We start from the raw sequence: 18,294 nt of genomic DNA on the forward strand, positions 1-18,294 counted from the left end.
TTTACACAGATTCAGAAGATCTTCCCAAGTAAAACATGCACTAAAAAATCAGCCCTGACTACAAAGGATGGAAAATAAATGTTACTTGACAGATGGTTTGAACTAAAAGTTAAAATCCTTGTGACCCACCTGCAGATACCCTATTTAATGCACAACACACTGAAATGTCTAATTTCAGTGAGAATGTTTCAGGTTTAAAAATCAATCATTTAGGGTGGGGGTAGCCAACCTGTGGCTCGGGTGCCACAAGTGATATAGGCAGCTTGTGTGTGTGACATGTGGTATCACAGAGGGGACAGGCAGTACAGCAGCAGATAACTCAGGGGACAGAAAGCCAAGCAGCAGATCAGGTGGGAAGTACAGGGCAAAAAGCAGGGAGCAGAGCAGCAGGTCATTCAGGGAGCACAGAACAAGGACCATTAAACAGAGCAGCAGATGAGGAAAGGGAAGGGAACTGGAGTGACACCTGGAGAGGGTGCAGGGCTAATTTGTAGTATGCCAGCCACTGATTTAGGGCAATCACAAATGGAACGCTTCGGTATAGCACGTCTCGTTGGCATACTTTTAAGATCCAGCATTCTGTCAGCACAGGTGCAAAGTGCAAATAAGCACTTATTTGAGGAACTTCTGTGTACATGGTAGACGAGGTTGAGGAAAATCATGTGTAGGAATATGGGTTAACACAACAGTGCAGACATACCTTTGAGACAGCTGTCTGGATTTTCACCAAATGTACTGACATAAACACTGATGATGGTCCAGTATGGTTGACAGTATACTCCAGCCTGGCAATGCTACATCAGTCATCTGGCCAGTTACAATAAACCCAGTTAGGGTGAGTCCACACAGAAGTAGTTTTTCAACACAAAGCTGCATGCCAACCATATTGTACAATCATCTGTGTTTATATCAGTGCATTTAGGGAAAATCCAAACAGCTGTCTGGCTACACTGTAGTGTTAACCTGTATTCCTACATGCAGTTTTCCTCCACCCCCACTATCATACACATAGAAGTCCCTCAAACAAATACTTATTTGCACTATGAACCTGTGCTTGCCTGCACAGCTGCATGTGTTACTTAACATGAGCAATATCCCCTCACCCACTCTATGGTAAGGGGATATAAATTAAGCACTGATAATTATCCCATGCCCTTCCCACAGTGTTCCTGAGAGACAGACATTTGACTGGGAAAAATCTAGAGCAACTCAGCGCAGAGAACCAGGGAAATATATCCCCAGACACACACAGCAAAGACAAAACAGCAAGGAAAAAATAACAGAGTTTTGCAATAGAATTTTTCATTTTCAAGTCAATCTGAGTCTAACCTGCAAGCCAAGCTGACTACCTGGGTGCTAATCATGTAATATAGATATGCATGTACTGCCTCACCAGGGGATAGAGTGCACAGAAAACAGGAAGGCATGCATACAGGATAGCATGTGAAGTACCATGCACCAGGATGTCATACAGCACAAACAGTAGAAGAAATGTGGACTAAAACAGACAAGTTGCTTATACACGGTCAGGTTGCAAGTGGGGAGGCATACAGAAAAATTTCAAGGCTACAAGCTCATTCCCAGAAAATAAAGACTCGGACAGAGACTAGAGTAGTCCTTGTTTCGTTGCTATGTTTACTAACCGTTTGTAGAATTACAAGCTTAATAAAGGTCAATAGTGTATGTTGGGTTTGTCTGTAATTCAGCTTAATGAACTCGGGTTTGCTTGCTTGAATTTTTTTAGTTTATTGGTGGCATTTTTGTCTAAATAGGATGCAAACTCCTTTCTTCTATGTGCAGATTCATTAACGCTTCAAAACTGCTGTGCATTTCAAGTTCAGAGAGTGTGCAATAAGAAAGGACATGTGGGGCAAGTCCCACAATATTTTTATTTTGCCATTGATTGGCCAATTCTAACTCATGCAATGAAGAAGGTCAGCAAAAGCAATTTCACTTAACTTCACAGGGGGTGGAGATGGGATTTAGTTCTTTAATTCATCTGGAACAATCAAGGAAGGTGAAATTGAAGCATATTGGTTTATCTCACTCTGAAAGGCAAGTGCATAGGTGAGAAATGTGCATTTTGATTTTCAATTACATCAGCAAGTGGAATCTTGAGTAAGTCGTGTATTATTACAGACATGGTTTGTAAAGGAAAATACCCTCAACTGGTTCTCATCTCCATTCTGGTTGCACACAAGGGTTGTTCATTAAGATCTGTCAACACAAGAAGATTAGTGGGCGCATCTACACAAGACACCGTAATGTTCTTATGCTCAGTAGAATGATTCTACTGTGCATTAAGCGTCACACAAAAAAGTTCGCCTTTGCTACTGCACATTAGTGCTGCTACTGCGCCTTTATCTAGTATCTCATATTAGAGGTACTAAACTTAACTTGCAGTAGCACAGGTGAATTAATGAATGTGTAGACACACCCAGTATGTAGCAAGTTGCGGAGGACTATACAGTGCCCTAGCTACTCCACATTAACTCCCCATAAGGGTCCCTTTGTCAGCAGATCTCTTACTTATGTTCATGGAGGGAATTAGTGCATAGTAGCTAGCCTCCTGTAAATTTATGGCTGTGCTAACACCAGTGCTTGTGAGATCAGAATTAAGCCAAATGAATTTATCATATAGCCTTGGTACAGTGATTTCCTAGATATGCAAAAACTGTGCATCAGAATCCAGACCCCTGTGACTCTCTCAGGAAGACAGTTGTCTACATTAGTACATTATTGTTCTTAATTCCATCAGTTAGTGGAAATCATGTGTATTGTTACAGCATTTAGCCTCATTAATGTTGAGGTCAATCATTATTAGTACTTTGTGTACAACTGCTAGAAGATGGGGCAAGAAAAACTAATTAGCCATAAAATGCTACCTTTCAAAAAAGGCAGCTATGAAAGAGCCAACCTTCCTTTTGCATTTTTAGGGATGTTCTGTTTTACAAGGAGATAAACATGTGCCTAGGAAAACAAAGGTAAAACAAAGGGCAATATGGTCCATATGGTCCGCCTACTTCTGAGTGATTTCAGGCATTTCACTTCTTGGTGTCTCAGTTTCCCCATATATGACATAAGAATAGTGATACATACCCTTTATAAAGTGTTTTTAGACTACTAATGACAAACTACACATGAAGTAGGCTTATTTTTTATTTTATAAGGGATCACTCTTCATCATTACAAAGGCTAGGGTGCTGCAGAAAGTGTAGACCATGACCACCCTCTCAAATTTCCATCCCGTTTAGTTTTGATTTGTCTGTGTTAGTCAGAATTGCTCTAAAGCCACAAGAGACATAATAACAGCAAGCTATCTGTCTCATAAAGGACTTGTTCTGAGGGATGACAAGGGGTATTTTCCCAGGCTTTCACAATTACCTATTTCCCATTCCCTCAAGAATTGTGTTTGCCCTTTTAGCATACATTTCCCTGGTCCCCACAGTGCCCTTTAGGTTTTATTTCTCCTTATGTTTTCTGATTGCCTTGCTCAGCCAGTGCACCATAACCAGTGCCACCATGTCTCATTTCCTCTCCTTATCCAAGGTACATACAATTTGTAAGAGTATGCACTGTTTTTATAAATTACTTATATGAAAGATTTGTTGAAGAGCTGTGAATAATGAACAAACTGATACAAATGGAGAAAGGAGCTCCTCCTAAATATAAACTTGGGTTCCCTCAACAAGGGATCATCAGAAACTTAGATGACCAATCACAGGTCCTGAATAGCAAATCATAATAGCAAATGTTGATAGCAAGCAGTTTGCCAGTAACCCATTGCCTACATGTTGTGACACATTATTTACTGAGTATCTGCAAATAATAAATAAATCCATATAAGTCATTACACAGTTGTGCATAACACAGTAATAGAAAAAAAATTAAAATAATAGTATTATTTGTGAGGAATAACTTGGCCTCTACTTGGTAGTTCGTAGGACAGACATAACACTAGGAAAGAGGGAAAAAAGAAGCAAATGTGGAAGGCAGATGGCCCTGAAAACTGAAAACCTGAAACAAAGAGTAGGAAAAAAACAAATACCTTTATATACGAAGCAACAAAAATCAAATGATCTGCCCTTTCTTTGAGTGTCAGTAAGTCATCAGTAGAACTTCAAGCACTAATTCTCTATTCTCCCTTATACCTCTGAAATATTTTTTTAAAATAGGCACTCAGGCACCTAGTACCCTTCATAACTGCAATACATAATATACAGAACAAATAAAAAAACAGACAAAATTGAAAAAGAAAAAAACAATCAATAATGCATGGATAGTGTAACTAACAATGGAAGAGACGCATAAAATGGGATCACACACAGGGCTACTGCTCTTTCAGTTAACTTCCTTGGTTATGTCCATTTCAGCCTCACTTAATAGATAGCTCTCCTAATCACCTCCCTTTTTAAATTAGCTTATGTAAAAACAAAGTAAGAAAACCTGTCCCCAAGCATTCTATTTTTTTTTTCTCTTTGCAGTTAGTGGCAATCAGAAGTCAGTGTCATCAAACACTGTTTTTATCCAAAATAGTAAACTAATAAAAGAAAACAAACTTTATATTGGTTTTAACTAGATCTAAATTTTGTTTTGTTGAAATGGCTAAGGACTACCAAATTAACGCAGCTAGTTGATTTTTTTTTTTTAATGTAAGACCCTATTACTGCCAAAACACTTTTTTAAAACCTGGTATAACTAAAGCTCCTGATGAAAGTAATTTGTAACATTCAGTGACCTCATTTTATAGCATTTTGCTCAGTAGAAGCTAATGTACATGATGCTGTGTGAAATTCTCAGACAAGCCTGTCTGCAGGACTTACGGGAACCATAAAGGGATTAAACCTCTCAGTCCCTGCTTCAGCAAGTGATCAGTTACTTTTAAAAATAAAGGTCAATCTGTCTTTACAAAGAACACACTGAAAGCAAGATTAATAGCTTTCCCTACTGAGCCCAGAACATAACTATTTAAAGCATAGTTAACAATGTCAGTCACTCATTGTGCTTTTTGCGTATTTTATGTCTGGGCACCCCCAAGTAGTTTTAAGAAGGGGCACTATACTAGTTATCAAACTGACAATTTTAACCTGGCCTCTGGAAACAGCTGTAAAACAATGTTTGGAAAAATTATAATAAATGCTAACTTTCCCATTGGAAACCAAATTGTAACATTACAGGGAAATGGATATTCACGTTTTATCTCATGTCTTCAATAATGATGGAAAGATTATATTTTTTATGCACTGGGGTATGGTAATGAAATACAAGATGATGATGAAAAGATACAGTAGTACTTGTTACATCACCTCATTTTAGTTCCATATTATGAGTGTCCCTTGTTTGAGGATGTTCATGGTTTTCCAGTCTTACTAGGGTAAAGAGCCATCTCATCTGCTCAACACTTAGATATCTTATTATAGACTGAAGCAAATCAGCTGTGACTAACTCTGTAAAGACACTGACTATAAGGAGTGAGGGTGACAAATATAAAGCCCACATGATCTATTATGGAACCTTCATATTATGTTCTGATTTTCATAAACTAAATGCTTCTTTTCAAACTCTCTTGTTTTAAAACATGAGGTTTCTAGCTGTTTTGGCAGCAGAAAGCCTGCTAAATCAGAACAAAGTAAAGCAAATGCAGTAATGTCTGCTTGAGTTTGCACACAGCCTAAAACAATAACTCAGAAGTACCAACTGCCTTGAGTTTCCTGACCTTGGCTGATTAGAATTTGGAGTTGATAATCCAATGATTATGCTTAATCATCATCATTTGCTACTTCATCACTGATCTAAAATGTTAGTGGTTGGGAGGATGGCACAGTCAGAATAAAGTACACTAGACTGGGAATTGGGAGTTTCTGAAGAGAATGAAATGCAGCGTAGGTTGAGAGAGGTAGAGCAGTGGGAGAAAAACAGAAACAAAGATTAAAAAAGAAGAGAAATGAGCAGACCTAAAAGGAGAAAATCAGTGAATGATGATTGTGACAATAACTGTGAAAATAATTCAACTGTTAGTTACTTCATAAGGATGTTTTTTTCTCTTGCTCTCTGCAAATCTCAGCTAGTTGTGGTTCATTCGTTGCAATATGATGGCTAATCGGTGACCTATGTGAAGTGAGTCTGTGTATTCTGTTTAGTTCTATTGTATGTGGTCCACATTGCTACAGTCATCACCACAATTGTATAACCATAAGTCACAGAAATGAGACAAAGAGTTAAATGATTGTGTAATATAAACTACCCAGAGACACAGGAAAAGCCATGCAGTTTGCCCAGGCCTCAGTTTGTTCTGTGACTGAACAGAGAATTTCAGTTTCTAGGTCTTTCAGTTCAGCATCTTTCATGACCACTGCATCTGTTTTAAGAGATGAATAAATAGATTACAGTATTTTAGGTGCTGCGAAGTTAAATGGAGCTGCATTTACTTTTACAAACTCCAGCAAGAATAGATACTTTGCATGCAGAAAATAATGCAAGGGAGGCCATCAGTTGCTAGCACAGTCTCTTCTAGCTCCTATTTTTTCATTCTGATCCCAGCATCTTTACAAACAATAAAAAACATTTGAAGTATCTTCCAGCATATGCACTCCGGGATACTGAAATCAGTGGTTTAAAAAAACCCCACAAATATTCTATCTTTACCAGCAACCCAGGGCTGCTGATAAAGACACTTAGATTTCCAAACTATCTTTTTCATAATGAATATGGTTCTGTTACTTACAAAACCTTAATATCATTCTTTTTTCAGGACCTTTGCCACATGAATGAATCTACTTTTATTTCCTGTGAGCCTGTTAGCATGTCCATGTTGAAATTTTATTCCATGTTGGCTTGTCCTCCTTGACTGAGAGATAAATACCTTAAACACTTGCTTTGTTCTCTATTCTAGGTCATGGGTTATATGGGACTTTTGAAATGTTATCCTCCTGGAGGAAAACCAGAGAAGACCAACATGTTAAAGAGAGAACTGCAGCTGTGTTTGCAGACTCCATGCTCTCCTTTTCTCTCACCACTGCCATGTACCTGGTCACTTTTGGAATAGGTGCCAGTCCCTTCACTAACATTGAAGCAGCCAGGATTTTCTGCTGCAATTCCTGTATTGCAATTTTCTTCAACTACCTCTATGTACTCTCCTTTTATGGTTCCAGCCTGGTGTTTACTGGCTACATAGAAAACAACTACCAGCATAGTATCTTCTGCAGAAAGGTACCAAAGCCAGAGGTATTGCAAGAGAAGCCTGCGTGGTATAGGTTTCTTCTGACAGCCAAATTCAGTGAGGACACAACAGATTCAGAGGAAACAAACACTTACGAAAGTCATCTATTGGTATGTTTCCTAAAACGCTATTACTGTGACTGGATAACAAACACTTATGTCAAGCCTTTTGTAGTTCTCTTTTACCTTGTTTATATTTCCTTTGCCTTAATGGGCTACCTGCAGGTCAATGAAGGGTCAGACCTTAGTAACATTGTAGCAACTGCAACTCAAACCATTGAGTATACTACTGCCCAGCAAAAGTATTTCAGTAACTACAGCCCAGTCATTGGGTTTTATATCTATGAGTCAATAGAATACTGGAACACAAGTGTTCAAGAAGACGTGCTAGAGTATACCAAGGGGTTTGTGAGAATATCCTGGTTTGAGAGCTACTTAAATTATCTTAGGAAACTCAACATATCTACTGGATTGCCCAAAAAGAATTTTACTGATATGTTGAGGAACTCTTTCCTGAAAGCCCCCCAGTTTGCCCATTTTTCAGAGGATATCATCTTTTCCAAGAAATATAATAATGAAGTCGATGTAGTGGCTTCCAGGATGTTCTTGGTGGCCAAGACGATGGAAACCAAGAGAGAAGAACTTTATGATCTCCTGGAAACCTTGAGGAAGCTCTCTCTCACCTCCAAGGTGAAATTCATCGTTTTCAATCCATCATTTGTGTACATGGATCGTTATGCCTCCTCAGTGGGAGCCCCCTTACAAAACTCCTGCATCAGTGCTTTATTTCTGCTCTTCTTCTCTGCATTCCTGGTGGCAGACTCTCTGATCAATGTCTGGCTCACTCTAACTGTTGCCTCAGTTGAATTTGGAGTTATAGGTTTTATGACCTTGTGGAAAGTGGAACTGGATTGTATTTCTGTGTTGTGCTTAATTTATGGAATTAATTATACAATTGACAACTGTGCTCCACTGTTATCAACTTTTGTCCTGGGCAAAGATTTCACAAGAACTAAATGGGTAAAAAATGCCCTTGAAATTCACGGGGTAGCTATTTTACAGAGCTACCTCTGTTATATTGTTGGTCTGATTCCTCTTGCAGCTGTGCCTTCAAATCTGACCCGTACACTGTTCAGGTGCTTGTTTTTAATAGCATTAGTCACCTTCTTTCACTGCTTTGCCATTTTACCTGTGATACTGACTTTTGTGCCACCATCCAAGAAAAAAAGGAAAGAGAAGAAGAATCCTGAAAATCGTGAGGAAATAGAGTGTGTTGAAATGGTGGATATGGATAGTACCCGAGTGGTTGACCAAATTACAACAGTCTGACTTGTTTATTGCTTTTTCACACTAGGTCTTATTGTCAGAAAAATAATTCATATTGATTAAATATTAGGTTTTTCTTAGTTTTTATTGCCCCTAAACCGAAACCAAGAATATCCAAAATGGTGGGAGAAAGAAGAAAAAGAAAATTGTCCCTGGATTGGTCTCTGCAACAGAAACATTGTAAATGAGAAAATTTCTTCGCAAACCATGCAAAGAGTGTGAATTTTAGTCACTTGAGATAAGATTCAATAAGGAAGATAGGTTGCTAAACGCGGTGTGTTGCCTTGTCTATACTGGAGATACTGCTATTATTGTTGCTGAGTTCAATCAAATTGAAAGGTCAACTGTCAAGGCTGAAGTAGCGTTAAGTGTTCATCCAGATGTAAAGGCTTTATAAACTTTCTGCACAGCAATAACTCAAGTTAGTGAGTCAGCTCCTGTAGGTCTTAACCATCACATTTCTGTTCTTTTATCCCCCCTCCCTCCCCCCGCCGTACACATTTATGCAGGTTTGTATTACATATAACAAAGGGGACAGGGAAAGAAGACTGTACATAACCAAATACTTTCAAAACAAATTTGCATTACAACTCACTTTTTCCTCTAAAAATATTTATTTTACAAGGTAATTAATTTCCTAGAACAATTTTAAACCAATTCATGGTTTTGTAGCTATTCCTTTTTCTAGAAAAAACAAAATAATAACAAAAAACCTCAGTGACTCCAATACTCTAAAAAATTCAAAATTCTATTTTATTAATGTCTTGCTACTAATTTAACAAGGAATCTGCTTTACCAATTGTAGTTTTTGTTAGCATTAAATTAATATATGCCAATGGATCAAATAGCAGATAAAAAATGGTGTAACTGAATATTTCAGCACCAAAATCCATTAAACAAACCTCAGTTACCTGATGTCATCATGGAAAAGTGAATGTTAGGGCTTCTTTAGTAAGAACCTATTTCAGGCCATTCACTAGAAATTAAGTAATAGTTTTATGTAATCCATGATTTAATCCCTCAAGATTTCTAGAATACCTGTAAAGCAATACACCTTGCTTTTATGGGCTCTTGCAAGAGACCTTAGAGCATGTCCATATGAGAAGCTTCAGGTTTATCTATCTTCTAAAACAGTCTGTATCAAAAGGGGACTACTGAAAACATCACATTTAGAATATGTATGCACGCATGCATGCACACACATACTTCTGAATCTTTTTGGAGCATTATGTTCTAAATCAAGTTAGCATTTATGATGTGGAGTAATGCAGATAAAGAAGTAGCTCTCCTCTGGGCCCTTAAGAAACACAGGACACAGTGTGAGGTATTATATCAAATTAGAACCCCTACTGGGAACATTAACCAATTGAATAGGTTTTACTGAAAGCATTCGAACTAAAACTGGTAAATGAAAAATCAGTTACATGGAGGTAAATTCTGTGTCAGGTGTTCTAGCGAAAATACAGATATTATATCTAGATTACCGTTAAAATTTACCCCAAGGGTCAAACTATTACAGAGCTTTTTTACCTGGCACAATAGTCATCTAAATTGTGGTCTGTGGAATTCTAATTGATGTTATAGGTGCCATGTAGCTTGGATTGTTTCGAGTCTTTTAGCATCAGGAGACTGCATGTGTTGCTCCATGATGACTGTCGGTGTTGTAACAAATCAGTGGTTTGCTTGCTGATCTTCAGCACTCATTCAGAGTGATGCCTGCAAGAACTATATGAAATCCCCAAATTCTACTTTGTGGGTTTTAATTTTCAAACAAAAGGTATTTTTCCTTAGCACCATGTATCATACATTTTCCCTTTCCCATATATCATACATTTTTCCCCATTTTCCCCTTCATACTAGCAAAGCAGGTATTTGGAGCACAGCTGACAACATTTTATACCCTTGAGCACCCTTTTTGGTACTCAAAAGCCAAATGAAGTCATATCCAGTTCTAATAGGCCATTTGCTTGAGCAAAGTGGATTTGCATATAGTATCCACTAGAATATGGCATTATCATTCTTGCCAGATAGACAGGCAGTCTGGGGGACAGCCTCAGGCTTCAAGACAAATGAATCTAAGGATGAATGAAAAGGTACTTTGGAGAATACCCTCTTCAAGGACATAGATTTTATTTGCCTTTCTGTTGATTTTCTTTGGGCTCAAGATTTTGGGCTATATTTTCTACCCAGATTGGGCACAAGGGACTTTCATGAACATATACCAGTGATTCTCAACCAGGCTGCCAGGGCACCCTGGGGTGCTGCCAGATCTTTTGAAGGGTTCTGCGATGTGTGAGGAGATAAGTGAGGTAATAGGTGATAGGCAGATAAACTACGCAAATAAGTGTTGTACCTGCCTGGACGATCCCCCATCCCCAGTGCCAGGCCCCTCTAGATTACAAGCACTGTAATCTATAGATTAGTTTTTAAAATTGTGCACCACAATTCACAAAAGATATGGAGGGGTGCTTCGAGTCCAGTGAGGGGTGCCTCCAGTCCAATGAGGTTGAGAACCACTGACATAGGCAAACAGCTTTGTTTTGGTGACGATCCTAGACTTTCCATGCAATTATATCCCTCCAAGTTCCACTTTTTCTCAAGAATGTTAAACACAGGCCATGTCTACATGAGTTGTTACTGCACAGTCATTTAGTACTTGCATATCCAAGTACTAAATGATTGCGCACTAACCAGCATTACTGTGCAGTAGTGTCTCTGCATGGCTTCCTGGTGACGCTGACTGTGCAGTAGCGTGCACAAGCTACTGTGCAGTAAGCGTCTCATGTAGACACAGTCACAATGTTGCTTTTTGCAAGCTGAACTTGGAGAGGCATTTGAAAGGTTGATTATTTCATATCTAGTTATGAGCTGGACTCCTTTAATTAGTTCCCAAATACCTCTTTATATTAGATTTTATGTGGCAGCCATTATGTAGTCCAAATAACAATGTTCTACCTTTTCAACAGGCAACCAGAATAGCTCCTAAACTTCAGCAAATTCCATAGTTAATAAATCAATTGATAGTTGAACGCTACATTATAAACCTCTTTACATTTAATTTAAATGCACAGCTCAGAGTGTCTTTAAGTACTGGCCAGGGACAAGATGGGTATCGAAGCTTGTAACTTTATAGATCTCTTATTAAATCAAAATGGAGTGAGGCCTTCCAACAATCTCCAATATAGAAGGCAAAATGAAAAGAAACCTCCCCTATTGTCTTAACATTTGTTGGAGAGAAAGTCTTGAGGCAAAGTGGTATCTTTCCCTCAATCCCATGGAAGCCCTTCTATACAAGGTCCATGTAACTGGGTTTTGGGAGTATGCATGTTGTTGGCTTAGCCATGATGTGGCAGAGACTGGAAGGAGTAGGGCAGGGCTACTTTTTGCAGCATTCTTCCCTCAGAAAAATACACAAGAATTTTCCCACACACCATAATCCTCAATTTCCCATTCCCAATCTTCAGGAATAGGTTTTTGTTATGTACATTCAGGGAAGTAACATGATTACTTAGCTTGATATATTGCCCTCAAAATGCCTAAGGAACACCTTGGGCTTCCAAGCATGTTTCAAGATCCATCAGGTCCCCATAGTGTGTTTTAGTTAGGAGGGCCATACCCTACCCTAAAACACCTTCTCCTACCCTAGATCACCTTCCCCCAACATGAGGGCCAGACACTGCACAGCCTCAAGGTCTTAGACTATTATGCATAACTTCAGCCACCCTTTCTCTTGGATCTTCCCTCTGTAGAATCTTCCTTCTGCATGCAGTAGGCCAAAGTTAGGCATATCCACAATAAATACCAACTAAAATGTGCAAATAATACAGGTTCTTTTGTTAGGCCAAAGTCCCCCCCCTGACTAAAGCAGCACCAGTCACCCATGGGCCAAAGTTAACCATACACAAGATATTATCCCTATTACAAAGCCTCCTTTAGGGAAAAATCACACAATGAGCACTTACCACACTCTGGTTTCTTCTGCAATACAGAAGATTGCTTTATTTGTATGAAAGTTCAGTCAGTAACACAGGATTAGACACTGTCAGGAACTGACTAAAAGTTAACTGAGGGAATTTTATCTGAGGATAAGAATATATTACACAGGCTTTTTATTTTAAACAAGGCCAAATATGATTACTGTTCCATTAGACCAGTGGCTCCCAACCTCAGGTTGCGACCCAAATCTGGGTCGCGGTGGGGTCCTCCCCTCGCTCCACCCCTCCCACCTGCAGGGCTCTCGCAGCACATGGTCCATGCAGCTCTCACTGCTGCTGCCTCCCGTAATCCCAGCCTGGCCCAAGCTCTGCTAGCACTACGGGCATAAGTGAGTCGGCAGCAGGGCGGGGGTCATGACCCAGATTTAGGGTTGCAGCAAAAAAAGGTTGGAAGCCGCTGCATTAGACCATAAATGACTTACAAACAATAATATGTTCATACAATATTGTTCAGAGCATTTTTTACTAATGGATAAGCATAAAAAATAAAAGAAAGACCCTAAATGTATATAACCATCAAGTTCATCTGAGTCTTCTATTTTTCAGCATCATTCTCTATGGAGGCATAGGAAGAGTTCTGTTTCACTTTGCAAGTATTCCAGTCTTGGGGAAAAAAATAAAAGGAAGAAAACTGGAATATCTAGAATAATTTCACAGTAATTATTCTAGATTCTGGTCATGCCAGAATTTTCTGTCCAAAACTTTAACTGACAATGTTCTAGTTAGATTAAAATTAGAGCTGTGAAACCCAAGGAAAACCTGTCTGGCAAGGAGAAGGTGCTCTATTTCCAAATGCAAACAAGCTCAGCATGGTCAAGCTTTTTGAGCCTAAAAGGAAAGCAGCACTAACATGGTGTGGTGTTATTTTGAAATGTCCCAGCATTCACTTCATCCTTCCTAAACCAGAGCTGAATTACAAATGGATGTAGAAGTGGCAAGTTGCAAACAGTAGAGAGTATTTTCAAGTGTGCTTCTGGGCTTACCCCGGATTGGGCAGCTGCAAAATCCCTCCTCCCACCACAACCATTTTGGTTTCTTTCATTACAAAAGAAGAGAAGAAAAACAAATAAAAAAGGGATGTTACAGCTTGTCAAAGTCCAGAAGCACTGAGCAGGATAGTGCAACAATGGTAAACTCCTTCAGAGGAAAAATTGTAGGTTTTCCTAGTTTCCTAATATTACCAAACCACCAGTTTTCCTGACTGCTAAATAAATTGTTTTTTGGATAACTGTATGCCAAACTAACATATAAATACACACACTTTATTATTTATCCTAATACTTGTGGGCCAAATCGCCCGATAGAAAAATTCTTGTAAACTGATTCTACTTCATGGGGAATGGGGACAGGTAGAGGAGGGTACATATCAAGAGTTCAGGCTTCCTATGCACAATGGAAGCCATTTTAACGTGGACAACAGTTTGGAGGTAGTGCTGAACAATGCCAGGGAAAGTGTGGAATGTGTTCAATGGATTAGTGACTTTGGGAATCCACTTGATCACAAAGCATATTGCTATAGCATACTGCAACAGGTCCAGCTCATAGCCCCAGCCCAGCAGAGCACTTGGTTGCACATGTCACTTTAAGCACATTAGTAATCCCATTCACTTAAAACTATTTTTACATTTAAATTACAAAAATGCCTATATGCTTTTTGCTGAGTCAGAGCCCACCAGTACCAGGAGCCCCCATAGACAAACTCTCCCACCATTTATTTTTTTAAATCTTTAGAGTGCTTTCCTATGCAAATAATTTCTATAAACTAATTCAATACTTCACTCAATCAGTATCAAATGGCACTACTCCTGTGTGTTTTTTTCCCTTTTGTTTTTATAAATACTGTACTTATATTGGGTATGCTTCTAAAATTATCAGTCATCTGCATTTGTAAATTAGAAACAGCACCTATTCATTGCAGTTCCAGTTCTGCAGACTGTCTACCCAGTAGGTCTTTGGTGAATCTTTGACTAATGGCATCAACTGGAAATTAACAGCTAATCCATCTGCCATAGATTACATATGGGCCCAGAGTCACACCACCCACACAGGTGAATCCTTTTCTCACTGAGACTCTGACTGGTATGGGGCTTGCATTTATAGATTCCTGGATATGAGCCTTCAGTTCAAATTGTGACAGCAGAAGTGCAAGGATAAACTCTTATCCTGCCCTGGCTACTCTGAAAAGACCTTCCTAACGGGATGCAGAGAAGTTCTACCAGTTTGCAAGAGCATAAGGTGCAAGTTTCGGCCCACATATGTATTTTTATGGGTATACCCCTTATTCAGCAATGGCCCCTGTACAGCAGCTACCCAGAAAATAAGAGTGCAATAACATTGCTTCACAGGCATCACATGTGGCCATTTCAACAAATGCACTTCTTAGACTAGAGTTAGTTTCTTATCATTTACATTCTAAAATTCTCACCTCTGTTTGGGGAGGGGGGAAATCGATCATGATTCTAGACCCTGTTTTGAATTTTCCTGTTCCAAGATATTCAAAGGCCCTAAACCAGATGTGAACTAAATGGCTTGCAAGATTTCAGGTGATTTTTAAATACATTTTTGCACTAATTTAGGAAAAATGACATTATTTTAGAAATCTCAACGTGTAGGGGATGCCTAAAATAAAATGTCTCTCTCTCTCTCTCTCTCCTTTCTCTGCTCCCAAGCTGCAACAGAATCCCATTTCATACTGTAGTTAAGAAACAAGTTGCTTTGGCCAAACCTTAATGTCAGCATGCAATATGAATAACAAGAATGCAGGAGGGTATTCTGTGAAGAGTCCCCACATCAGGCTGAAGAGTGAGACATATGGAGGGGCTATTGCCCCACCTTCAGAGCTATGGTGGCCTTAACAAATGGGCAATGCATACAAACTGCATCACCATTGGTTTAATGTGCCTCATAATGAGCCCTCTGAGCACATAGCTCAGCAATAGCATTGGGGACAGATTTTCTCCTCATAAATGATCCAATGCATACCTGGAGAATAGAACAAATGCATTCTGCAGCAAGCCAGTCCCTCCATCTTCATGTAATTTGCCCTCTGAATGTAAACAAGCATGTTATTCCTGCTCCCTAGCTACTTCCAGTAACAGAATTTCAGCAGCACTTAGCCAGTTATTTAAAAATAAAAATCCGTAAATAGTTGCAACTGGATTGAGGGGCTTAGTGGCTCAAAATCCAGGATTGTTTTAGCTACCCAAGCAATGGGACCACCATTATTTTTGGAACTATGGGTCCTAAAACCTTCTTTAACAACAACTTAGTAGTATCCGTCAACATGATGGCATTCTCTGCAGCCCCAAAAGATGTATCCTCCTTGGTACTGGACAAAACTAAGGACATTGGGGCAGAACCCTGTCCAGGCATATCTGCAGCCTTTCTGTGCCTGACTTTCTTCCAGCAGTAGTGTTCCCTCTCAGCCCCCATAGGCTGGGCACTGATTAACAGCGTCATTTTAAATATACTTCTGGCCAGAATTTAAGGAAGGTCAGTTCCTATTTAGGCACCTAAATGAAGATGCTATTGGAGCTGCTGCTTGTTGAGCTCTTTTTAAATTCTGTCCAAAAATGGCCTTAGTCACCTTCCTCCTTTTCTATTTGTTGAGTTCCACCCATTCATTATTTTTAAGCCAGAAGTCAACCTCTCTCAGTGCTGTTGCTGTGCTGACTGACACTTCTTCAGGCCCATTTGGGCTGTCTGCTTCAGTGCAGAAGTAAACCATTACCCTGAGTGATAAGTGTGCTAGCAGCAGTTGCTCTGTCACACCTGGCTGCAGCAATCAGATAAAAATCAGTCTGCTCAAAAGAGCAAGTGAGCCAGACACAAGCCCAAGTCACTATGAGCTGCAGCAAGCCTGGGAGCTGCAAAGTATTGCTTTTGCCCAAGTGTTACTCTCTGAAGCTCTCTGTCACCTTAATTTAATGGTGTTTGTGAGTCTGGAAGTCAAATGACTAAGGTAGATTAATCAATTGCACTTATTGTTTCTACTCCAGTCCCTTTCGGTCATTCTTTATCAAATTGTCCAAAGACCAAGATTTTCATGCATCAATAGCAGAAACAGAAATCAAAAATATTGATTTTCTGATAGCTAAATTAATGCAAGTGACAGCATATCTAAATGTCTTTCAAGAATCCAAGGAAGAAAATGTCTGTACAGTACTAAGGTGCACTCCCAGCCAACTTGACCAAGCCTGTGAGACTAATTCTCCGTACATGTAAGCAACTTAAAATATCTCCTTTATGCCTTTGTTTCTGAAAAAAGAAATCCCTGTCCACAGACATACCTTATGGGGCAGGCAGATAGGATGTGATTTGTTAATTAGTGAAGCATACAGTTGTATACCACAAAGGTACACAAAAATGGCATGCTGGCATTCCATATGCAATTCTTGTGCTAGGGCATGCAAATGAAATCCTTTTGGCTACAAATTTCCACAGGTGGTTGCTAATATATTTACCTGCTTTGCACTCATAAATTCAGCATCAACAGCTTATGCAAGTGCAAACGTGCACATGCTAACACTTGCACTTACCGCTTAAGATTTTTTTTTCACTTTACTGACTGCAAAGACGTGGAGGGCCGGTCATACAAATATTAACATTTGCTGATGTTAGAGAACCACAAATGTCTGTTTGTAGAAAATCTGGGGGATAAGATACTGCACACAGAAAGGTAGACGCTGTGCCAAGGTATAGGTTAAAAGAACATTAAGAGTTATATAGATAAGAGCTTGGCATTGGTCATACCCCATGTATATACAACATAGCATACTATAAGTTAGGGGTGGCCAACCTGCAACATATATGCCACAAGTTGCATAGCCCGCCTCTGCATGTGGCACATGGCAGAGTGGGGAGGGGGCGGGCAGCACAGTGGCAGATAGGGCAAGGGGACTAAAGGAAAGCAGCAGATCAAAAGGGAGCACAGAGCAGAGCAGAAAGCACAGAGGCAGATCAGTCAGGGAAAGAGGATCAGAGAGGCACTCTGTGAGGGTGCAGGGCTTAATTTATAGCACACATGCCAAAAAGGTCAGTGCCCACTACTATAAATTAAATGCAAAAACATTCCATCAATACTCTCTTTGGCTATGTTCATTCCCTTTTACGATTTCGCTTTTTGTGAACTTTCATGTTTTTGTGAACTTTCATGTATTTAAGCCAAACAGCCACAAATGCTTCCAGAAAGTTTTGAGTGAGTTTTCATAAGACAAAATTTTAAATTTGTACACATACCACCTTTGTGCCAGAAGTATTTGACTACTGTCCAGCCAGTCAACAGAAACAATGTGCTATGATGATTTATCTGGCCTATCACAAAACAACAATATAACTTGAATGGCAAATATCACATATTTGCAGAGAACTGGTAAAAAACCAATCTACAGACCAAATGCAGTATCCTCAAATATAGTTACTATATGAAAGCAATTTGTTATTTCAATAAAAAGTGTTTATATCGCTGGATAAATTATGTATTGATAACTATATAACCAATTAACTTATAAACACAAACACTTAGTATGTACATATCCATGTGCATCTGCGCGCACACAGTATAATATTAAATGTTAAATATATTTCATCCCATATTCCCAACTCAATTTATACCCATAATAATAAGAGGTGAAAAAAGCCAGTATGACAACACAGCACTGAGTGTTAGTAGGGAAATCTGCTTTTGTGGCATTGAAAGTAGTGATGAATTGGCAAAGGGCAAGCAATAGGGAAGCTATTAAGGCATTTAGGGAAA

At 39.2% G+C, this 18,294-nt stretch overlaps 1 protein-coding gene across 1 annotated transcript in view; it reads left to right on the forward strand.

Annotated features, from left to right (window-relative positions):
* The window catches only part of PTCHD1 (patched domain containing 1), a 38,656-nt gene extending 20,368 nt beyond the window's left edge, over window positions 1–18,288 (forward strand). The window contains exon 3 of the mRNA XM_006034827.3: window positions 6,893–18,288. Within this exon, the coding sequence (XP_006034889.1) occupies window positions 6,893–8,547 (1,655 nt within the window). The 3' untranslated portion in view covers window positions 8,548–18,288. The remainder of the gene's footprint in view (window positions 1–6,892) is intronic.
* The last annotated feature ends 6 nt before the right edge of the window (window positions 18,289–18,294 follow it).

Source organism: Alligator sinensis, unplaced genomic scaffold (genome assembly GCF_000455745.1).
Source record: "Alligator sinensis unplaced genomic scaffold, ASM45574v1 scaffold1438_1, whole genome shotgun sequence".
In the NCBI taxonomy this organism is placed as follows: domain Eukaryota; kingdom Metazoa; phylum Chordata; order Crocodylia; family Alligatoridae; genus Alligator; species Alligator sinensis.